This window comes from Cydia pomonella, chromosome 16 (assembly GCF_033807575.1).
Source record: "Cydia pomonella isolate Wapato2018A chromosome 16, ilCydPomo1, whole genome shotgun sequence".
Classification (NCBI taxonomy): Eukaryota; Metazoa; Arthropoda; class Insecta; order Lepidoptera; family Tortricidae; genus Cydia; species Cydia pomonella.
Genome location: NC_084718.1, coordinates 9,621,127 through 9,638,685, shown reverse-complemented (window position 1 = coordinate 9,638,685; position 17,559 = coordinate 9,621,127). Strand labels below are relative to the sequence as shown.

The 17,559-nt window shown below is 34.7% G+C and overlaps 3 protein-coding genes across 3 annotated transcripts in view; 2 read left to right on the top strand and 1 right to left on the bottom strand.

Moving 5' to 3' along the window:
- The first annotated feature begins 922 nt into the window (after nucleotides 1-922).
- On the top strand, nucleotides 923-6,332 carry LOC133526277 (centrosomal protein of 63 kDa-like). Its single transcript, XM_061862828.1, has 6 exons — nucleotides 923-4,510; nucleotides 4,620-4,783; nucleotides 4,929-5,131; nucleotides 5,560-5,747; nucleotides 5,825-5,931; nucleotides 6,027-6,332. The coding sequence occupies exons 1-6, from the start codon at nucleotides 4,400-4,402 to the stop codon at nucleotides 6,262-6,264; spliced, it is 1,011 nt and encodes a 336-aa protein (XP_061718812.1). The 5' UTR covers nucleotides 923-4,399; the 3' UTR covers nucleotides 6,265-6,332.
- A 32-nt stretch (nucleotides 6,333-6,364) lies between these two features.
- On the top strand, nucleotides 6,365-11,039 carry LOC133526276 (uncharacterized). The gene is made up of 7 exons (XM_061862827.1): nucleotides 6,365-6,858; nucleotides 7,146-7,413; nucleotides 7,506-7,565; nucleotides 8,788-8,937; nucleotides 9,056-9,190; nucleotides 9,286-9,372; nucleotides 10,529-11,039. The coding sequence occupies exons 1-7, from the start codon at nucleotides 6,824-6,826 to the stop codon at nucleotides 10,631-10,633; spliced, it is 840 nt and encodes a 279-aa protein (XP_061718811.1). The 5' UTR covers nucleotides 6,365-6,823; the 3' UTR covers nucleotides 10,634-11,039.
- Nucleotides 11,040-12,604: 1,565 nt separating this feature from the next.
- Nucleotides 12,605-17,559, bottom strand: part of LOC133526125 (dyslexia-associated protein KIAA0319) — a 32,432-nt gene continuing 27,477 nt past the window's right edge. Inside the window, 1 exon segment of the mRNA XM_061862605.1 lies at nucleotides 12,605-17,270. Coding sequence (XP_061718589.1) covers nucleotides 17,255-17,270 — 16 coding nt within the window. The 3' untranslated portion in view covers nucleotides 12,605-17,254.

The window sequence follows — 17,559 nt, the reverse complement described above, 5'->3', positions numbered from 1 at the left end:
GGCATGGAACCTGCCCTATACTTCATTCAAGCAATACGTCAAAAATGCACTTCTCAAAAAGGGATACTATAAAATAGATGACTACTTGGGAGACACGGAATCATGGCCAAGTATCCAGTCTCAAAAGCTGTAATAGTTTTGCGTGCAGTGTCCCGGAGAGGCATATGGCGCTGTTGTTTCTAGCTGTTCAACCTTATGTATTAATGTTTGTTATGTTTTAGTTATTTTGATGATGACATTGACATATTAAATACATAGTAGTTATGTATTCTGTAGAACTAGTTTTAAGATTGTTAGCTTAACAGTCTCTTGACGTGAAATATGTATTTCATACAATTTTTTATTTTTTTTATTCTTTGACATTTGGAGAACCTTTACACCTCCAAATCTTATTATTGTGTATTATTATTTTTCTCAGACCGTGGGGACCTTATACATCTCCAAACTTAATGTATTAACCGTGGAGACTATACGTCTCTGTCATATTGTATAATATACTTGACTTGGTACATACTAGTTATGTACAGAATGTAGCATTAGTTTATGAGACTGCTAGTTTAACAGTCCAGACGCGGTTTATTTATTTAGTATAAATTTTATTTTGACACTTGGAGAGACTTTACACCTCCAAATTTTATTAGTATTAGTACTCTGACATTGGGGACCTTTTACATCTCCAGATTTAATGTGTTTTTAATCATAGAGACTATACATCTCTATTGTATTGTATTAATTATTTATTTTAAGATTATTATAATATTTATAATGTAATGTTTACCCAGGTATTGGCTGTTGTATTTATAAATGTTGTTATGTATTTTTCATGTCACTATATGATGTTACTATAAATGTTGTATTGACTTGTAAAAGAGCCCTTGAGGCCTACTTGCAGAATAAATTTTTGAATTTTGAATTTTACAGTTACAGTCGTTACAGTCAGCATCAAAATGGTCAAATATATAGGTACACATGTGTCACAATGGTCAAATATATATTTTTACTTATTTTACAGTACATATGGAGCTACTTTACCGCACTAGTGCGATAATTAGCACATTACGTAACTATATCGAACATTTTAAGGGCCATATGTATTGTAATACATTTGCGAATAGTTAATTCGAAACTCGTGTCGACTTAAAATCGTATCGCCACTCATTGCGATTTTTTATTTTTCTCACCTGGTTTGGTGTTCTGGGACGTTTACTTACTTACTACTTACTCCGTTGGCTCAGCGACCCAAAATGAGACTTGGCCCCCGACACAAGACAGCGCCACTTTTCTCGGTCCTGTGCGACCTCTCGCCAATTGTCGACTCGAAGCTCGCGCAGATCCGCCTCCACCATGTCGCTCCAGCGATACCTAGGGCGTCCGATAGGACGTCCTCCTGCTAGGCGACCCAGGTACGCTCTTTTTACGTTTTTACTTGACTAAATTACTAACGTAGTCCGATCAAGCATTATGGAACGCGGCGCTGTCGGTAAAGCAGGTGACTCGCGTTGATAAAGCAGGTTTCTGTCGTATGCGGGTGTGAGTGGTGTAACATGTGCAATGTCGTTAACACAAACACATGCTAAGTGTTAACAGTAGGCGCAAATAGTTGACTTACCAAAGAAAATTTGAATTTCGCGCCTTTTCCGCCTGACAAGTTGGGTTGGGTGTGTATACGCTGTCTTGTGTTTCCTTGTGTTGGCGGCAAAGCCGTGGAAAAGTGGTTAAAATGTAAGTAATGTGTTGTAAAGTGAAGTTTAAATTTATCGCTGAACATGTGCACCTTCAAAAAAGGTATTATAACAATCGTTATTATTTTAAGTCGGTTATAAAGGTTAATATCTTAATGATGTCTTGTGAGCAACTAATTCCATACCTACTAATATACCGACAAGTTATCGATACAGTCATATGAACATTTTGTCAAGCCCTAGCGTAAAGTAACAGTTTAGGTTTTTACACAAAATATTCTAAATTATTGACTAATATCATGAAATATTAACACACAATTGAAGAAAAACTTATAATGAACTGTATAAATTGGCTTTTTACACTTTTTATGCTGTTAATATGATAAAATATCGTTACGAAAATTTCTCTACGATTATCATAATTACCTGTGAAATGAGTATTTCCCTGGGTTTTTTGGCCCTGAAACACAACAATCCGGCACACAACATGACACCATCTTCACTAAATTACTTAATATTTATTTTTGATTTTGATTCTCGTATATTTTTAACGTTAAAAAATACGGCAATATGATTTTGGCCGCCTCGGCCGCCTTCGAATTCAAAAAATGGTTACGTTTTCTCATATGTAGTCTGCCTCTTTCACACTCGTGGCTTGTTCATATACGTGATGGCTTCCCTTTCGCACACTTCATCTGTCTGTCAAGCGAAGCGTATGACAAGTCTCTGGTGTGTATGTAGTTATGTGTCAAACCGTAAACTGTGACGTCACACAATTTTCAAAGAGCGTTTTGGGCGCGAAAGCATCTGTCAAAATATATTTTGTTAATTTAACATATTTAAAGCCGTTTTTAGTATAAAAGTTGAATTTTAGGGCAACTTTTAGTTAATATAGAACGTAATACAAGCGTTTCGAAAAATTGGAAACAACCCTATTATTAACCGATTCTCGTGAAATGTTGTGACCAGATTATATGACTCAATATGGATTTTTTTTGTCGATAAAGGTTTACAAAAAAATTTCAAAATATGGAAATTGGTAGGAAAGACTTAAAGAGCCCACAGCTCCTAGTGAGTATTATATTCTTTGGCCCACAGCGCCTATAGCGCCATTGTGAGTTCACTGTGAGACCCTGTGATAACGACTCAAGCTCAACGAACTAAGTATTTTTCACTTTTACATTTTCTAATCTTAGCGCGAGGTCTGCAGCTCACAGAGCCACTAGTAAATTAGGACACGACCGAAATTTGCTCCTTCGATTTTAGAAAAGACTGATAATACAAAGTCGCATTCCTCCAATGTTCAGAGCTATCTATTGAAAGCAAGAGTTATTTCGGCCAGATGTCTAAGCTGATGGAACTGAGACCTGCTTCAAAATAACTCGACTTCCGTTCAATTATGGCACTGCGGAATGCGAACACGAAACCAGAGGTCTAATAGCCTTAATAGATTACCGCACCGGACAGTGATTTTGGTGCCGTCGAAATATCTCTTTCTCGCTCTAAATTATTAATTGCGTCCTTAACACACGTACGACGACCACCTCACACACTAGCGATATGTGCGCCACACAGCACCAAGGTCGCGGTAATCTATAGACGCTTTAATGAGGGAACATAAGGCTAGTCCAGACGGGATGAACAAATCGACCGATTTGATCAGAAAAGAAAATGGCGATAAACTCCAATTTAATCACCAATTTAAGATTAAAAGCCATAACAGACTACCGCAAGCGACTACTACACGTATCTATAGTTGTGTAAGGTGGTCGCCGTACGTACGTTAAGGTCGCAGCTATAAGTAAGAGCGAGAAAGAGATATTTCGACCGCACTGGTGCAGATATTCCGTGAAAAGGAAAACGATTAGGTGTCAGGCTCGACAACGGGACCGATTTCAGGCCCGATATCAGGAAGTTTAGATGTACTTGGCCCACTTGGCCGCATGTACAAAATCATTTTTTGTTTCTATTGGACAAGCTAATTTTATTTATATTTTATTATTATTTATTAATAAGTTTTTACCTTTTTTACACTAGCGTACGAAAAATTTATGAAAATACACACATTTAATTTATTGATTGCCACCTCTTATGTTTTCTTTTTTTTTCGAAAAAATTTTTTGCCGCTTCCCTTCCCAGTGTTGTCACATCTACCAACTTTTCGGTAGATCTACCTACTTTGCCTGCGTTCTACCTATCTACCTCCCTCGGCCTGAAATCTACCTATTTTTCAAAATGGTACAATTGTAAGCAATTCTCAATACATGTGACGGAAAATTACTTAATTTCTACCAAATTTAGATTCGATTTAATGAAAACTTGCCAAAGAAACAGATAATACAAGCAGGTTTATTACCTACAAACAATGGAAATCCTAATTTTGTTTCAATTTCTTTAATTAACACGTGTACTAACTAACGTCACAATATTAAAAACGTATAAATAATTCAAAACATTTTATACACATTTTTAATCATAAAATAGAGTAGTATAGTAGTAGAGTAGAATAGTAGATCTACCTATTTTTCATTTTAAACTTCACCCATTTCTACCTATTTTTGCACCCTGTTCTACCATTTCGCCAAAATTGTATGTGACAACACTGTCCCTTCCCGCCATTTCTCAAAAGCACGAACACAAAGCACGCCATATTTTTTCGCTCTGAAGCCTCTGATTAAGAAAGTTCTATTTTGAAATAAATAATTCAATCCACCAACATGAATATCGCCGATATTGAAAAAATTGGTAATCGAAAACGGATTAACGCTGAAGCAGAAAAGTTACGCGAGAAAGTTAACAAGGAGACTGCTAATATCATCAAACTTAAGGTACCTATGTTGATACTTTTAGTCAAAAACTTTATTAGTAAACTATTTTCCATGATATTTTGCCATGACTATTTAACTTAATACATTACCTAATTGTTTTTATGCAAAGGTTGCCCAAGATACAGCATACTGGGATTTGAAAGAAAAACTTCATCAACTCGAAAACAACCATGAGCGCCTGCAGCAGAACATGGTTGAGGTGCAAATGCAGCACGAAGTTATTTCGGGTCAATACCAAGACGAGCTAAGATTGCGGCCTGAAACATTAAACAAGTAATTTGTGTTTTAATACTTTCAATTAATTTTACTAATAATTATTTCGTGATGTAAAAACTTAAGGGATTGACAACCTTTTCTAACACAAAAAGTTACCAATTGCGGCACGTTGCATATATATTATGTAATTCTATTTTTACAGGTTGAGCAGTACTCGTGAGATCTGTGATGTTCTAGAAGAGTACAGTGAGCGGCTTAAAGCAAGCGTGTCCCGTTGTAAGAATGACCAAGCAATGCTGGCTGAAGCATACAACAAATCCGGTCAGCTTGTTAGAGAAATTAAAGACAAGCAAACCCAGTATGAAGAGAAGAACTTGCAGATTATCAATAATTTACAAGAAAAAGGTTAGCAAAACGTATTTTTTAGTCTTTAATTAATTTCGTTACTTGCATTCTTTATAACTAGAACATTCATTATCCTTCCGAGTCCGTCAACATCAATACGTTGGTATAAAAGCCAAGAGTACTTTATAAAGAAATAAGCATTGAGACCTCAACTTTTTATCGTTAGAACTAAGCATTTTCGCTGGAACAAAGTTGATTTTATATTCTATGGGGAATACTTCTATAAATCAATCCTCTAATACCGATTATATTTTGATAGTTATACTTTTAAATTATTGCGGTATTTTCTGCCTGTAAAATAGTTCGGTATTAAATTCTGGTATTAAATTCGTAAATTGGTCCATTTAATAAATGAAAGCTAAGTGCTTTCATTTTGTCACATCTACTGAATATTAATGTCGTTACTGTTTAATGTATTTATTTTGTAGTAAAACTTCTTGCTGACCACAAGGAGCAAATGTCCCAAGTATTTACTTCATCGAAACAGCAACTAGATTCAGAGTTGAGTGACGCTCGAACTAAACTTGCCACAGCTCTTAGCCAAAAAGATGAGCTGTTCGTAGCTTTGAATGACTTGAGCAGAAAGCTGGATCATACTAAACGGGAACTGGAGAAGGTAAATGATAAATACACACAAACTTCAAGTTTTCTCTACAAAAGTAAGAGATTAAAATATGTAATTGAAATTTTCAGAAAGATGATAATATCGCTAGCTTGCAATCAGATATGAAAAAATGCATTCTTGAATGCAATAATCACATCACGGACATGAAGAATGCTAACTCTCAACAAGAACAAGTGTAAGTTGGTTTTGTATTAATTCATTTTTACGTACCTAAATGGTTTAAACCTTGTTAAGTTGTTCCTAAAATTTATTTTTGAAAAAATGTTTTAGTCTGAAAGAATGTACAGCAGCCAATGAATCTCTAAAGAAAGCGCTCCAGAACCAGGAACAATTCACTCAGTCGATTTGTGATCAGAATAATAAGCTACAAGAGAAAATTTCGTCTTTAGAAGAGGAACAAATACTCAGCATTGAAAAAATTAAAGATTTGGAACTGAAACTAGAGGCAAATATAATTTTGTTATTTAAAATATATGTAAACTTTATGTTAACGAAGACCTACCTGTAAGAGCTAAGTTGTAGTTTGAATCTTCTAGCTTTGCTATTGGTAATAAAGTCGCTATTTGAGAGGATTGGTTATGTACGACTGCGCCAAGAAAGTTTTAGATTATCTAGAGGAATAGCTGTTAGTTCCATTAAATGTAAACTACTGTTGCTTTAATTTAAACTAATGTAACCAAATAACATTAAATTAATATCCAACAGGAATCCACTTTGGAGTGTGGTAAATTGGTGAAAAATATTGAAATGCTTAATGAGAAGACCGAAAAATTAAAAATTGAGATAGACGAGAAAAAAATGGTAAATACTATTAAAAATAAAATATTCATATTTTCAAGTACATTAATAGTGTTCTTAATTTCAAGTATGAATTATCGCAATTGTTTTATTTATAGCTTTTAGAACAATCTTTGATCGAACAACAAAACTTGAAAGATCAAGTTTTGGCCTTGGAAGAGCAGAAATCTGAGATTGCCGTTGAACTCAATAATGCTACCCAGGAATTGGGATTGAGATCCTTTAAAATTGAGGAGTTAACTTCAACCATCCAGGAGTTACAAGCAAAGATGGCCGACTTGGAAACTACCCTAGAGAACAATAAGTAACACCATAATTTATAAAAAAACACAATTAAAATCATATCAAGACAGATGTCAGATCCACGACGCAGGCTTCGTCAATAAATACAAGCAAAAAAAAAAAACATCCACAACACGCTTCGTCATCGTAATATGCACCTATCCTACAAAATATATATCCACAACACGTTTCGTCACACTAAAGTAACACTAACACTAGTTAAGTAACACTAGTTGTTTATCTAAGTATGTACATAATATATGCCGTGGCTATTGTAGCATAGTTTCTAAAACGTGTAATTGTTTTCAGAGCCGATAACGTTCACAAAATCGAAGAGATTAGTATCATATTGGAAACTAAAGTAAAACTTATTGAAGAGAAAGACAAAGAGCTGGATTGTAAAGCATCTACCATCAACCAACTCATGTCTGATCTTAAGAATGGTACCGATGCTCGAATTAAATTAGAAAATAATATAGAGAAAATGAAGAAGGGTATGGAAACTGATAAGAATATTGCAAAAGAGAAGGAAAATACTTTGACGAAGAAAATAGAACAAATGGAGAATGCTGCTAAAGTATTTTTATGATCGTTTTTTATGTTATAATTACTTAATATAAATTATTGATTCAGTGGCTTACTTATAACAATATTTCCTTTTACTTCCAGGAAAGAGAAATTGAGCTATCTAAACAAATGTCCATAATTTTGGAGACCCGTAAGGAAAAGGTATCTTTTCTCAACGTATCATTATTTACACAAAATATGTCTAGGTAGTGTATATTTTTTTTTATAGAGGATAGGCAGGCGTTTGACCACGATCACACCTGATGGTAAGTGGTGATGCTGTCTACGGTGGAGGTAAGCGTACCTAAAAAATACAATGCATAATGCATATGTGCCAAAAATCACGAATCGATTTCATGTATGAAAAATATTTTACTATTTTTGTTCAATAGTCATATTTAACAGAACCAAAGTAATCTAGGAATGTGAAATTCGCAATTGTTTGTAATATTTATGTAAATATATTCAAATTTAAAAACATAAAACTTTAATTTATTTTTTTATAGTGTAGTATTTAAAAAAAAAAGTGATATAATGGAAAGCTTTTCAGTTGACAACCGTGTTCAGACAGAAGGCCACGAACTGAGTGGCCTTATTAGGTACGAGATTGAAAGAAAGACTTCAGAAGCTTGATTATATCACTATTGTATACAATACTTTTTCTACAACTCAAGAAAAATAATGTTTAAAACTAGTAGAATTATATAGGTAAACAAACCAAAAGTATCTTATACCTTTAAACGAGCAATTCTTGTATATATATATATATATATATATATATATTTCTGTGATCTCGGAAACGGCTCTAACGATTCCGCTGAAATTTGGTATATGGGGGTTTTTGGGGGTATACAATCTATCTAGATTAGTCTTATGTTTGGGAAAACGCGTGTTTTCGAGTTTTCATGCGTTTTTCTTTCGACGTAGAATATGGTCGCTAATTTCGTATTGCCTGCCACTGTCTGTCTGGTCCAGCGGGTTAAGACGCGGACTGTTAAACGAGTGTTGAGGGTTCGAATCTCGCCCGGTGACTAACTTTATTTTTTATATGTTCAAGTTTATATATTTTTTTTTTAATTTTTATTGTTTTAGACAAGTTTAATTTAGTAAAAAAATATAGTTATAACCGAGCAAAGCTCGGTCGCCCAGGTACTACAGCTAAGATACGCGAGCAGCCGCCATCGCTCGCTTTTTGTATGGAGCGTTTGATTCACTCGCGGTGCGCACGCCATACATTTAGTTTTGCAATTCGTAAGTTTATGGGGTACAATATATACTAGGTTTATTAGAAACATTTGAATCTCACGGGAATATGTAGATTCGATTGCAATCTTTCAAAAAATCCATGCATGAAGCTAATTGTTTATATTGCTGCTGTTTATAGGATCGACTGCAAGAAAGGTTGAAAACCATGCAGAACACAATAGATAATATCGAAAAAGAAGTAACAGGGCGCTCTGCCTCGCAGTCGACGCGCCGGCCCGCTGAATTAGATGATAATGCAGGAATAATAAAGTCAGCACCAGAAATTAAGGTTTAGAATAACACGTATATTTTACTTACATATAAATAGGCCTTATTACCTTGCATTCTTTTTAATGAATAGTCGGCAACTTAGTATAGTTATTGACTTAATTTGTATTATTTAACAGAAAGTTGGCATCCCTGCAACGAAGAAAATCCAGAAGTCATCTGGGTACACAGCGAAAGAACAATCCAAGAAACTGGAAAGCACACTCTATAATTTTTTTAGCGACAGCGACATGGAAAACGAGCTAATGGCTGACGTAAGTTTATACGTTACATAATAAATGTAACATATCTTTTGAACTATTACCGCTGAGTTGGTACAAATGTTTTCTTTTCTTATTTACTGTTACAGCCAGCGCAAATAAATCGTCATTTTGATGCAATGACACGTGGCGAAAGGGTCTCACCTTTGATCTTTAAACGGCGTGGAGCTTTTGATGTAAGCACATTGCTTTTTTTCATATTTACCGTTCAAATTTATCCACTCCTTGGCTTACTATTTTCAGTACCTTTTTAGATGACAGTAAATCTAGTTCTCAGCAGCAAAAATGTGTTCCTACTGGTGAAAATTATTGAGTATTTTAATGCTATTGGGAGCGTGCACGACTGTCACGCAACCTAGTGTCCGCAAGTCTAGGGGAAAACGTCAATTCACTACATCTTATAAAACTACTCCAAAACTAAAAACTACTGAACGGATTTTCATACAACTTTCATCTATCAATAGAGTGATTCTTGAGGAAGGCTTAAGTATATAACTTGTTAAGGTTTTGTGTAAATTGTTTGAAATATAACGATGTTGTCGGAAAAAATCACGCTGGCTAGGAGCTTTAATCGAAAACGCTGCCTAATCCGTTTGAGCTATAACAACACAATGTATGGTGGGGTTGTTTCTCATTCATAGGTCTACAAAAAAGTCCGCGATGTGAAATGTCTATCTTTTAAGGATAACTTACTATATCCATTCTTAACTTCTAGAAAAAGATCACGTAATATGTGGCATTTGCAAAGCTATTTACATGGATACATTATTAACAATTATCAAAATAAATACGTTAGTCATATTAAGCATTTCATACAGATTACAATGGTCCCTTACACCATACAATTTAAATGAATATTTCAGGAGTAATCGTAAATCAAAGTTTCATTTCGAGCCATATAATTGTACGAAATGTTAAAGACGCTATCCGCAGTTAGTTCAAATTTTTACCACCTTATGCGCTGGGATCGCTTTACTTACCCCCACCATGAACTTCGCACGGTCCCAATAAGAAGCGCTGGTAGCCTAGTGGTAAGAGCGTGCGACTTCCAATCCGGAGGTCACGGGTTCAAACCTCAGCACGTACCAATGAGTTTTTTGCAACTTATGTACGAAATATCATTTGAAAACATCTTGAGGAAACCGGACTAATCCCTAGGCCTAGTTTACCGTCTAGGTTGGGAGGCCAGATGGCAGTCGCTTTCATAAAAACTAGTGCCTACGCCAATTCTTGGGATTAGTTGCCAATAAGCGGACCCCAAGCTCCCACGAGCCGTGACAAAATGCTGGGGCAACGCGAGGAAGATGATGAAATATTTTATTGTTATTTCAGGAAGAAATATCTCTGTCTCAATTGAAAGAAGCAAAGAACAAACGCTCCATATTCAAAAACAAGCAACTGGACAACAAAGCCAAGAAGTTAAAGCCTAACGAATAAATAATTTCGTACAATTTCTGGATTACTCAACGAACTCTAAGCTAGATTGGTTGACTTGTTTTTATCAATATTTTTTTGTTTTATGATATGTTAATTGTTCAATCTTTTTAATTCTAACCAAATTAATACCCATTTAAACTTGAACCAAATTTGCAGCACCCTGAACATTTAGTTGATTTGTTCCTAGAATATTGATTGTTTTGTTCTTACTTTGTAATACTTGAAATGGATTTGAAATTAACTAAATTTTTAACTTAAAATAGCTTGTATTATTTTATTTATAATACTTATAATAATCATGGAAAGTATTAATTAATAAGTAAAGATAATGGTCTAACAACTCTAACTTTCTACGATACGATTCATAGATGTTAGGATCCTATAGATGTAGATGTGCTATACGCGTGCGGCCAACGCCCCCCGGCCCCCGTTGTCTGTTCTCAATACAAAATTTGATAGTCAAGCGGTAGCCATGTGGTGGGCAAGCTGTGTATGCGTGCGTAATAGTACATTACGATACAAGTGCGAAAAATAGAAAATTCGAAACGAGTGGTGATAAATTAAAACACGACCGAAGGGAGTGTTTTAAATCGACACGAGTTGTGAATTACCTATTCGCACATGTATCGTACAACGTTTTACAGTATATATGGCCTTTTAAATGTTCGACACAGTAACGTAATATGCTAATTTTCGCACTAGTGCGGTAAAGTAGCACCATATGTACTGTAAAAATGTTTGTGTTGGTTTTTAGCATGTTTTAGGGATGTGGAATTGTGGACTTGTCGATTTTAGGTAATCATGTCAATCATTTCAATCTCTACACAGCGGAACGGAATAGCGATTAATTGAAGCTTCGATACTTCACTAAAAATTGACATTTTATTTTTATTATATAATAAAATTACTCGATCATTGCGGAATAGTTATTTACGATGCAAGTGCATAAAATAGGAAATTCGCAGAGTGATAAATTAAAACTCGACCGATGAGAGTGTTTTAATTCGACACGAGTTGCGAATTACCTATTTGCACGTGTATCGTACAACGTTTTACAGTACATATGGCTCTTTAAACTTTCGACATGTGCAGGGAAAGTGCTCATTCCCGAACCCATGCGGGAAAGTAGCACCATACCTATGTACTGTAAAACATATTTTAGTTGGTTTTGGCCGCTGTACGAGTACCATGAGTTTCCGCCGTCGATTATTGTAATATTGAACTCACAAAATCATAATAATTTATTATCTGAGAGAAAAAGATAAATAAAGGATGAATAAAGAGAATAATAATAAAATGCTTTATTGCACACTACAAAAAATGATACACAGTATGAAAATATTCACTTTTTCTACAACAGTCCTAATGCCTGCTGCGATCGGTTCATGGGTGTCTACTGTTGCGCCTGTGAACGGGTTCCAGCAGACGTTATGCATGATATTAAAGGTCTCCAAGGGCTCTACGTGTTGGATCTATAGCCCCACGCAAGCCTATCAAAGACCGGGATTTATAGGCCCGTGAAGATACGTCCGAGGAGATACGATAATAATAATTCCAACTACTCAAAATGATGTACGTATTTCACCTAAAAGGTTAAGAAAGGTACCTACTGTTCATGTACTGGTATTAGCAAGCATGGTTGAAAAAAAAGGAAGACTCAAACGTCTATAGTTAATATATCGTTAATATATGTATATAATATATAGTCTCGCTCATACATCGGGCATTGCGGCCTGCAGGCATGTGCATAATTATTGTGGTAGGTATGTACGCACGTGGGTGCCAATGTAGGTAAAATCTGTCGCACATGCCCGCGGCAGGTAGCATTGGCCATCCTGCTCCGTGCCATCGCGCCAGCTAGCGGGCGCCCTTAGTGTGTCTTGTTGAATATATCGGTATTTCAGATATTTCTGAGCACCTTGGCCGCTCCGATATATCTGATAGCGACTGTACAAAGAATAAAACATCAAGTTTCTTTTGAAAAGCTTCATTTAATAAAGAAAAATACTTAATAAAATCAGTGAACCTTAGCTGGGCATTTTATTTCAAGTTAAAATACAATTTTTGTCATTTTTATATTATTTCTACTCAAAATCTACTCTTGCTATCTTAATGGGAGTAAAAAGTGTCCCAAAATTTCCATACATTTTTCGATCCTTCCATTCCGTTAGTAATACAAAGTCTATGAAAGTGGTAACTGGATGGAAATAGACATCTTGAGCCACTTTTTTCTCCTATTATGATCGAAAGAGAGAGAAATGACATAAAACATTCTAAATTAAAAACGTGTAGTGTATAACTTTAAATAAAACAGCCCAGGTGTTATAAAATACATTGCATTTAAAACCACGACAATAATAATAATTTTTCGTCTCCAACGAGAATTAAAATTAAATTGCTGTCTATTCATATAAAATCGACGTATAATAAAAAAAACACAATTCGTTCGCATTCTCTTTGATTAATTTCAAACATTTATTATAACAAATGTTGTGCTGTAAGAAATAGTAACTCATACTGACTGGTAACATATTATCACTATAAGAGGACTAGAACTGAATTTCGTAATCAAATTAATTTTGCTTGCAAGTAAATATTATAAATAACAATAAATATTGTAAATGTCAATTTCTCAGAAATTTAGGATTATAAAAATGTTAACTATCATTATTTTATACAACACAATTGAAACAGCTGTTTCATGTCGTACATATATATAATTATTAATTCATAGCATTATCCATAGCATCATCATAGCCAAGATTTTATACAGCCCCTTTAGTAAAAATACAGATTACTATTTTTACAGTACATATGGTACAAGTGCGGTAATTAGCACTTTACGTGCCTATGTCGAAAATTTAAAGGACCATAAGTACTGTAAAACGTACAATACTTGTGCGAATAAAAAAAACGCAGCTCGTGTCGATTTAAAATCGTGTCGTGTCTTAATTTATCGTCAGACGTTGCGAATTTCCTACTTTTAGCATTTGCATCGTAATGTACTATTTCCACGCAAGTGTGTTGATAAACGTCGTATGGAACACGTGTGTTGTTCATTACACACATAGGCTTTCTTATAACTGTACTTTTTACTAACGGAATTTTATAATCATACGTACCTATACTTAATCATTAGGTGTTTACTTTGATACATCTTTTATTCTATTTAACGTCGACTGATTAATATAACACGGCATCAGAGTCTCTAGATTCATATTTGTGCAAATGCTTCTACATAAAATGTACAGTCGGCTTGGGACGTTGCTTTATCGCTTTTTCGTTTTTTTTGTGACCTTTATCGCAGTAACGCACAAATGACAAAGTGCTAAAGCATTCTACGACTTTTAAGGTCGACTGTACTAAAAATGTAAATCTACATACTTATTTAAAGCCTGACCAGTAATATATGATCATGCGCCATATTGCGGAATTTCATTGGAACTAAATTGTTCATACTAAACTTACTGTCACCCTTATACATGAGAATAACAGCGCCCTCTTGACAATGATCATATATCTCTAGTCGGGCTTTACTTATGATATTGTGGATAGGTATTTAGCCGTATATTACAATATTTATTTATTACCTCTCGGTGTGAATGTACAGGTCACTGGACACCGATATGTATTAATGGTTGTTATCAGTGCCACCCTTTTAAAAACCTTTTCTCCTATACATATAACACATAGTTGTGTGCTTAATACGTGGCACCTCTATAGGTATAATAATAGATAGCTGATTAAATAATACTGGAATGTGACCTAAAAAACATAAGTAAAGATATAGTAAATACAGCAGTAGTTCCCTGAGAGAGCCGTACAATAATAGTAGATGGCGTAAATAGCTTTTCAAAGTTTTTTTTTCCTCTAGTACCCACAATACAAGCCTTATTTAGCTAACTGTGGAAGATAGCATATCTGTGTAAAATTGTCTTATAACATTTAGTTATTGTATTATTTTAAAACAATAATGTATTTTTAACTATAAGTACTGCATTTCATATTTTGTTTTGGGTTTATAATACTGTGTTTACTTCTGTCATAAGTCATAATCTAAAGTAACTTTACCTTTTACGGCATGTCATAAAAAATAAATTTAAATTTAAACTTTAATAGCTGTCAGTAGTGTCTAATATTATAATTGCCTGGGCTTCGTGTGCACTAAAGAGTTAATTTTATATTCATTTGCATTTATGTACATCTCTGCGTTATTTAATATTTGGGTACATATGTACCACTAATATTATGTAGGTTGCAAGTATATGCAAGTAATTAAGTACTAACAAATTTATTGTTAAAGAAGGAGTCGTAACTGCCTGAGTGGAATGCCTATTAAATTTAATACTCGATCATCATCATTAATTTAGTTGTTACATCACATATGCTTGATTTTAGAACAATGTATAAAGTATGTTTAAAGTAGATACATACTTAGTCAATATTTTAGTCATGAAAATTTCGATAGTTCAATGTGTATAATTAATAACATAATGATAAATATCCTATTCTAATGTATGTATGTCCTAAGTTCTAAGTACATTGATTTACTTATTTATATAAACAAATCACAGTAACATAAACATGCAGCAGCCGTGTAAAAAAGGCTTTAAAAACTATTCAAATAAAGTAAATAAAACATTTATTAAGTACTTGAATGTAAATATGTGTCGTTCTCAAACAAAAGGTACCACATTGTTGCTTGCCATAAGGACGCTCTGACAGGTTATTCGTATAAAGATACGAGCAAATTGCATCCTTATGGTAAGGTACAATGTGGTACCTTTTGCTTGAGAACGACACATATACTCATTTTGTGTGAAATATATAAATTAGCAAGAGAAACGCACGTAAAACAATATTAAATTTTAGTCATACCAAAGAGAATTTGAAATAGAGGTGGATTGTAAAAGAAAACTTTGTAGCCACAGTAAATTTACTGCCATCTTTCGAAACATGATTTAAACTTTAAGAAAGCCATTTGACTTTGATCCTTATTATTTCACTAATATGTGTTAAATTTGTTAAATATCAAAAAGTAAGTAAGTAAGCGGTGGTGGCCGAGTGGATATGACGTCCGACTTTCAATCCGGAGGTCGTGGGTTCAAATCCTGGCTCGTACCAATGAGTTTTTCGGAACTTATGTACGAAATATCATTTGATATTTACCACTTGCTTTTCGGTGAAGGAAAACATCGTGAGGAAACCTGCATGCATCTGCGAAGAAATTCAAAGGTGTATGTGAAGTCCCCAATCCGCATTGGGCTAGCGTGGGGACTATAGCCCGAGCCCTCTCGCGCATGAGAGGAGGCCTGTGCCCAGCAGTGGGACGTATATAGGCTAAATTATTATTATTATTTTTTTTTTTTTATCAAAAAGTGGTGCCATCTTACCGGGCTTTGGCTAAAGGTTTTGGCGCCATCGTTCGAAACGATGCCGCCATACCTTTGGCCTTTGATCTATTAGATGGCACCGCTTTTTGATATTTAACAAATTTAACACATATTAGTGAAACAATAAGGATCACAGTCAAATGGCGTTTTAAAAGTTGTAATCATGTGTCGAAAGATGGCAGTAAATTCACTGCGGCTACAAAGTTTTCTTTGACAGTCCACCTCTATTTAAAATTCTCTTTGGTCATATTGAATCTCACGTACACGTACACCACACAAATTCTATTGTGTTGCATATACATCGTTTAAATACATTTTATTTATGTAATTTATCATGTAAATTAATGCACCGAACACGAAACTGATGACTAAGTTGTTTTTACCAGTGGTAACAACTGAGAAGCTTACGCACGATTAAAACTTATGGCATAGATATAAAATCACACCAAAATATACATTGACATAAATTATTATATTTATTTTTACATGTTACCTCACTTGTTTATGGCTTCATGGCTTGATAATTATATGTATACCTAAAAAATATACCTATGTGACATTCTAGTAAAAATTAATTCTAGCTAAATATGTTCATATATTTTCCAATCGACTCACGCGAGTGCTGTGTTATTTTATTTCAATGTTCTCACAATGTCTAACGCCTTTCTTTACTAAACCTTTTCGTCGCCTTTGACTTGGTATAAAGTTATTACATTTCGTGCCCCACATGCCACGACTCCTCGTGGTTTTGGTCAGGTTTGTATACGTAACATTTTTGACGTGGTATTGATGTCATCGACGTAGCGGCGAAAAGGTTAGTTTACTGTATTTTTAAACCGCGTATAGTTATCGTAAATATAAAACATTTTTTTTCTAAATTAGCCTCTGACATGACAGCAAAAAGGCGTTTTCATTGACCATTTATTTTATACTAGTCATTCAATCAGGAGTTGTCCAATAGGCTTAAGTAGTGTTTATCGCGCGGAAATGACGAATAAAGGCATGACTTCCAGCACATCGTCGATGGGTCTTTTGATAGACGCTTTTGACCGATGATTGTTTAGCAATGGTACATATCAGTGGCACTATAGTGACTATACAGACTCAGCTCCTGATGGTTTCAGGTCGTATTAGCCAGCCAGGCGTTACCGGTCCTCCGCCCGACCCGCGCGCATCACAGTATCCAGCACAGCTGTGCCCGCGCCCGCGCCACCACGTAACTTCTGAGCTACGTCTTCACTTTCCTGTAACACGGACATTATATTTAAATCCACGAAATAATTGAAAACTATGACATATCAATGAAATTTCGAATATCGATCGTCCGAGATAGTACTTGCGTTTAGTAGCAAATGTATAAACTAATACACAACACACACAAGTGTACACGCTCGTAGGAGCTTTACTTATCGTATTGAAATAAATCATTGATTATCTTCAAAATTGAGTTAGTTGGTATATCGGTATCTTTGAGAAAATTACTTAAGCTCAGGAATGCAGCCTTGAAATTAACAGACTAAAAAAACACCGTAA

Coding starts and splice junctions, on each gene's coding strand:
- LOC133526276 (XM_061862827.1), top strand. CDS start 6,824: ATGGCCGACTTGGAAACTACCCTAGAGAACAATAA. Junction 7,414..7,505: donor AAATGGAGAATGCTGCTAAA/GTATTTTTATGA, acceptor TTTTACTTCCAG/GAAAGAGAAATTGAGCTATC. Junction 9,373..10,528: donor AACGGCGTGGAGCTTTTGAT/GTAAGCACATTG, acceptor TTGTTATTTCAG/GAAGAAATATCTCTGTCTCA.
- LOC133526277 (XM_061862828.1), top strand. CDS start 4,400: ATGAATATCGCCGATATTGAAAAAATTGGTAATCGAAAACGGATTAAC. Junction 5,132..5,559: donor CAATAATTTACAAGAAAAAG/GTTAGCAAAACG, acceptor TTTATTTTGTAG/TAAAACTTCTTGCTGACCAC. Junction 5,748..5,824: donor CTAAACGGGAACTGGAGAAG/GTAAATGATAAA, acceptor TGAAATTTTCAG/AAAGATGATAATATCGCTAG.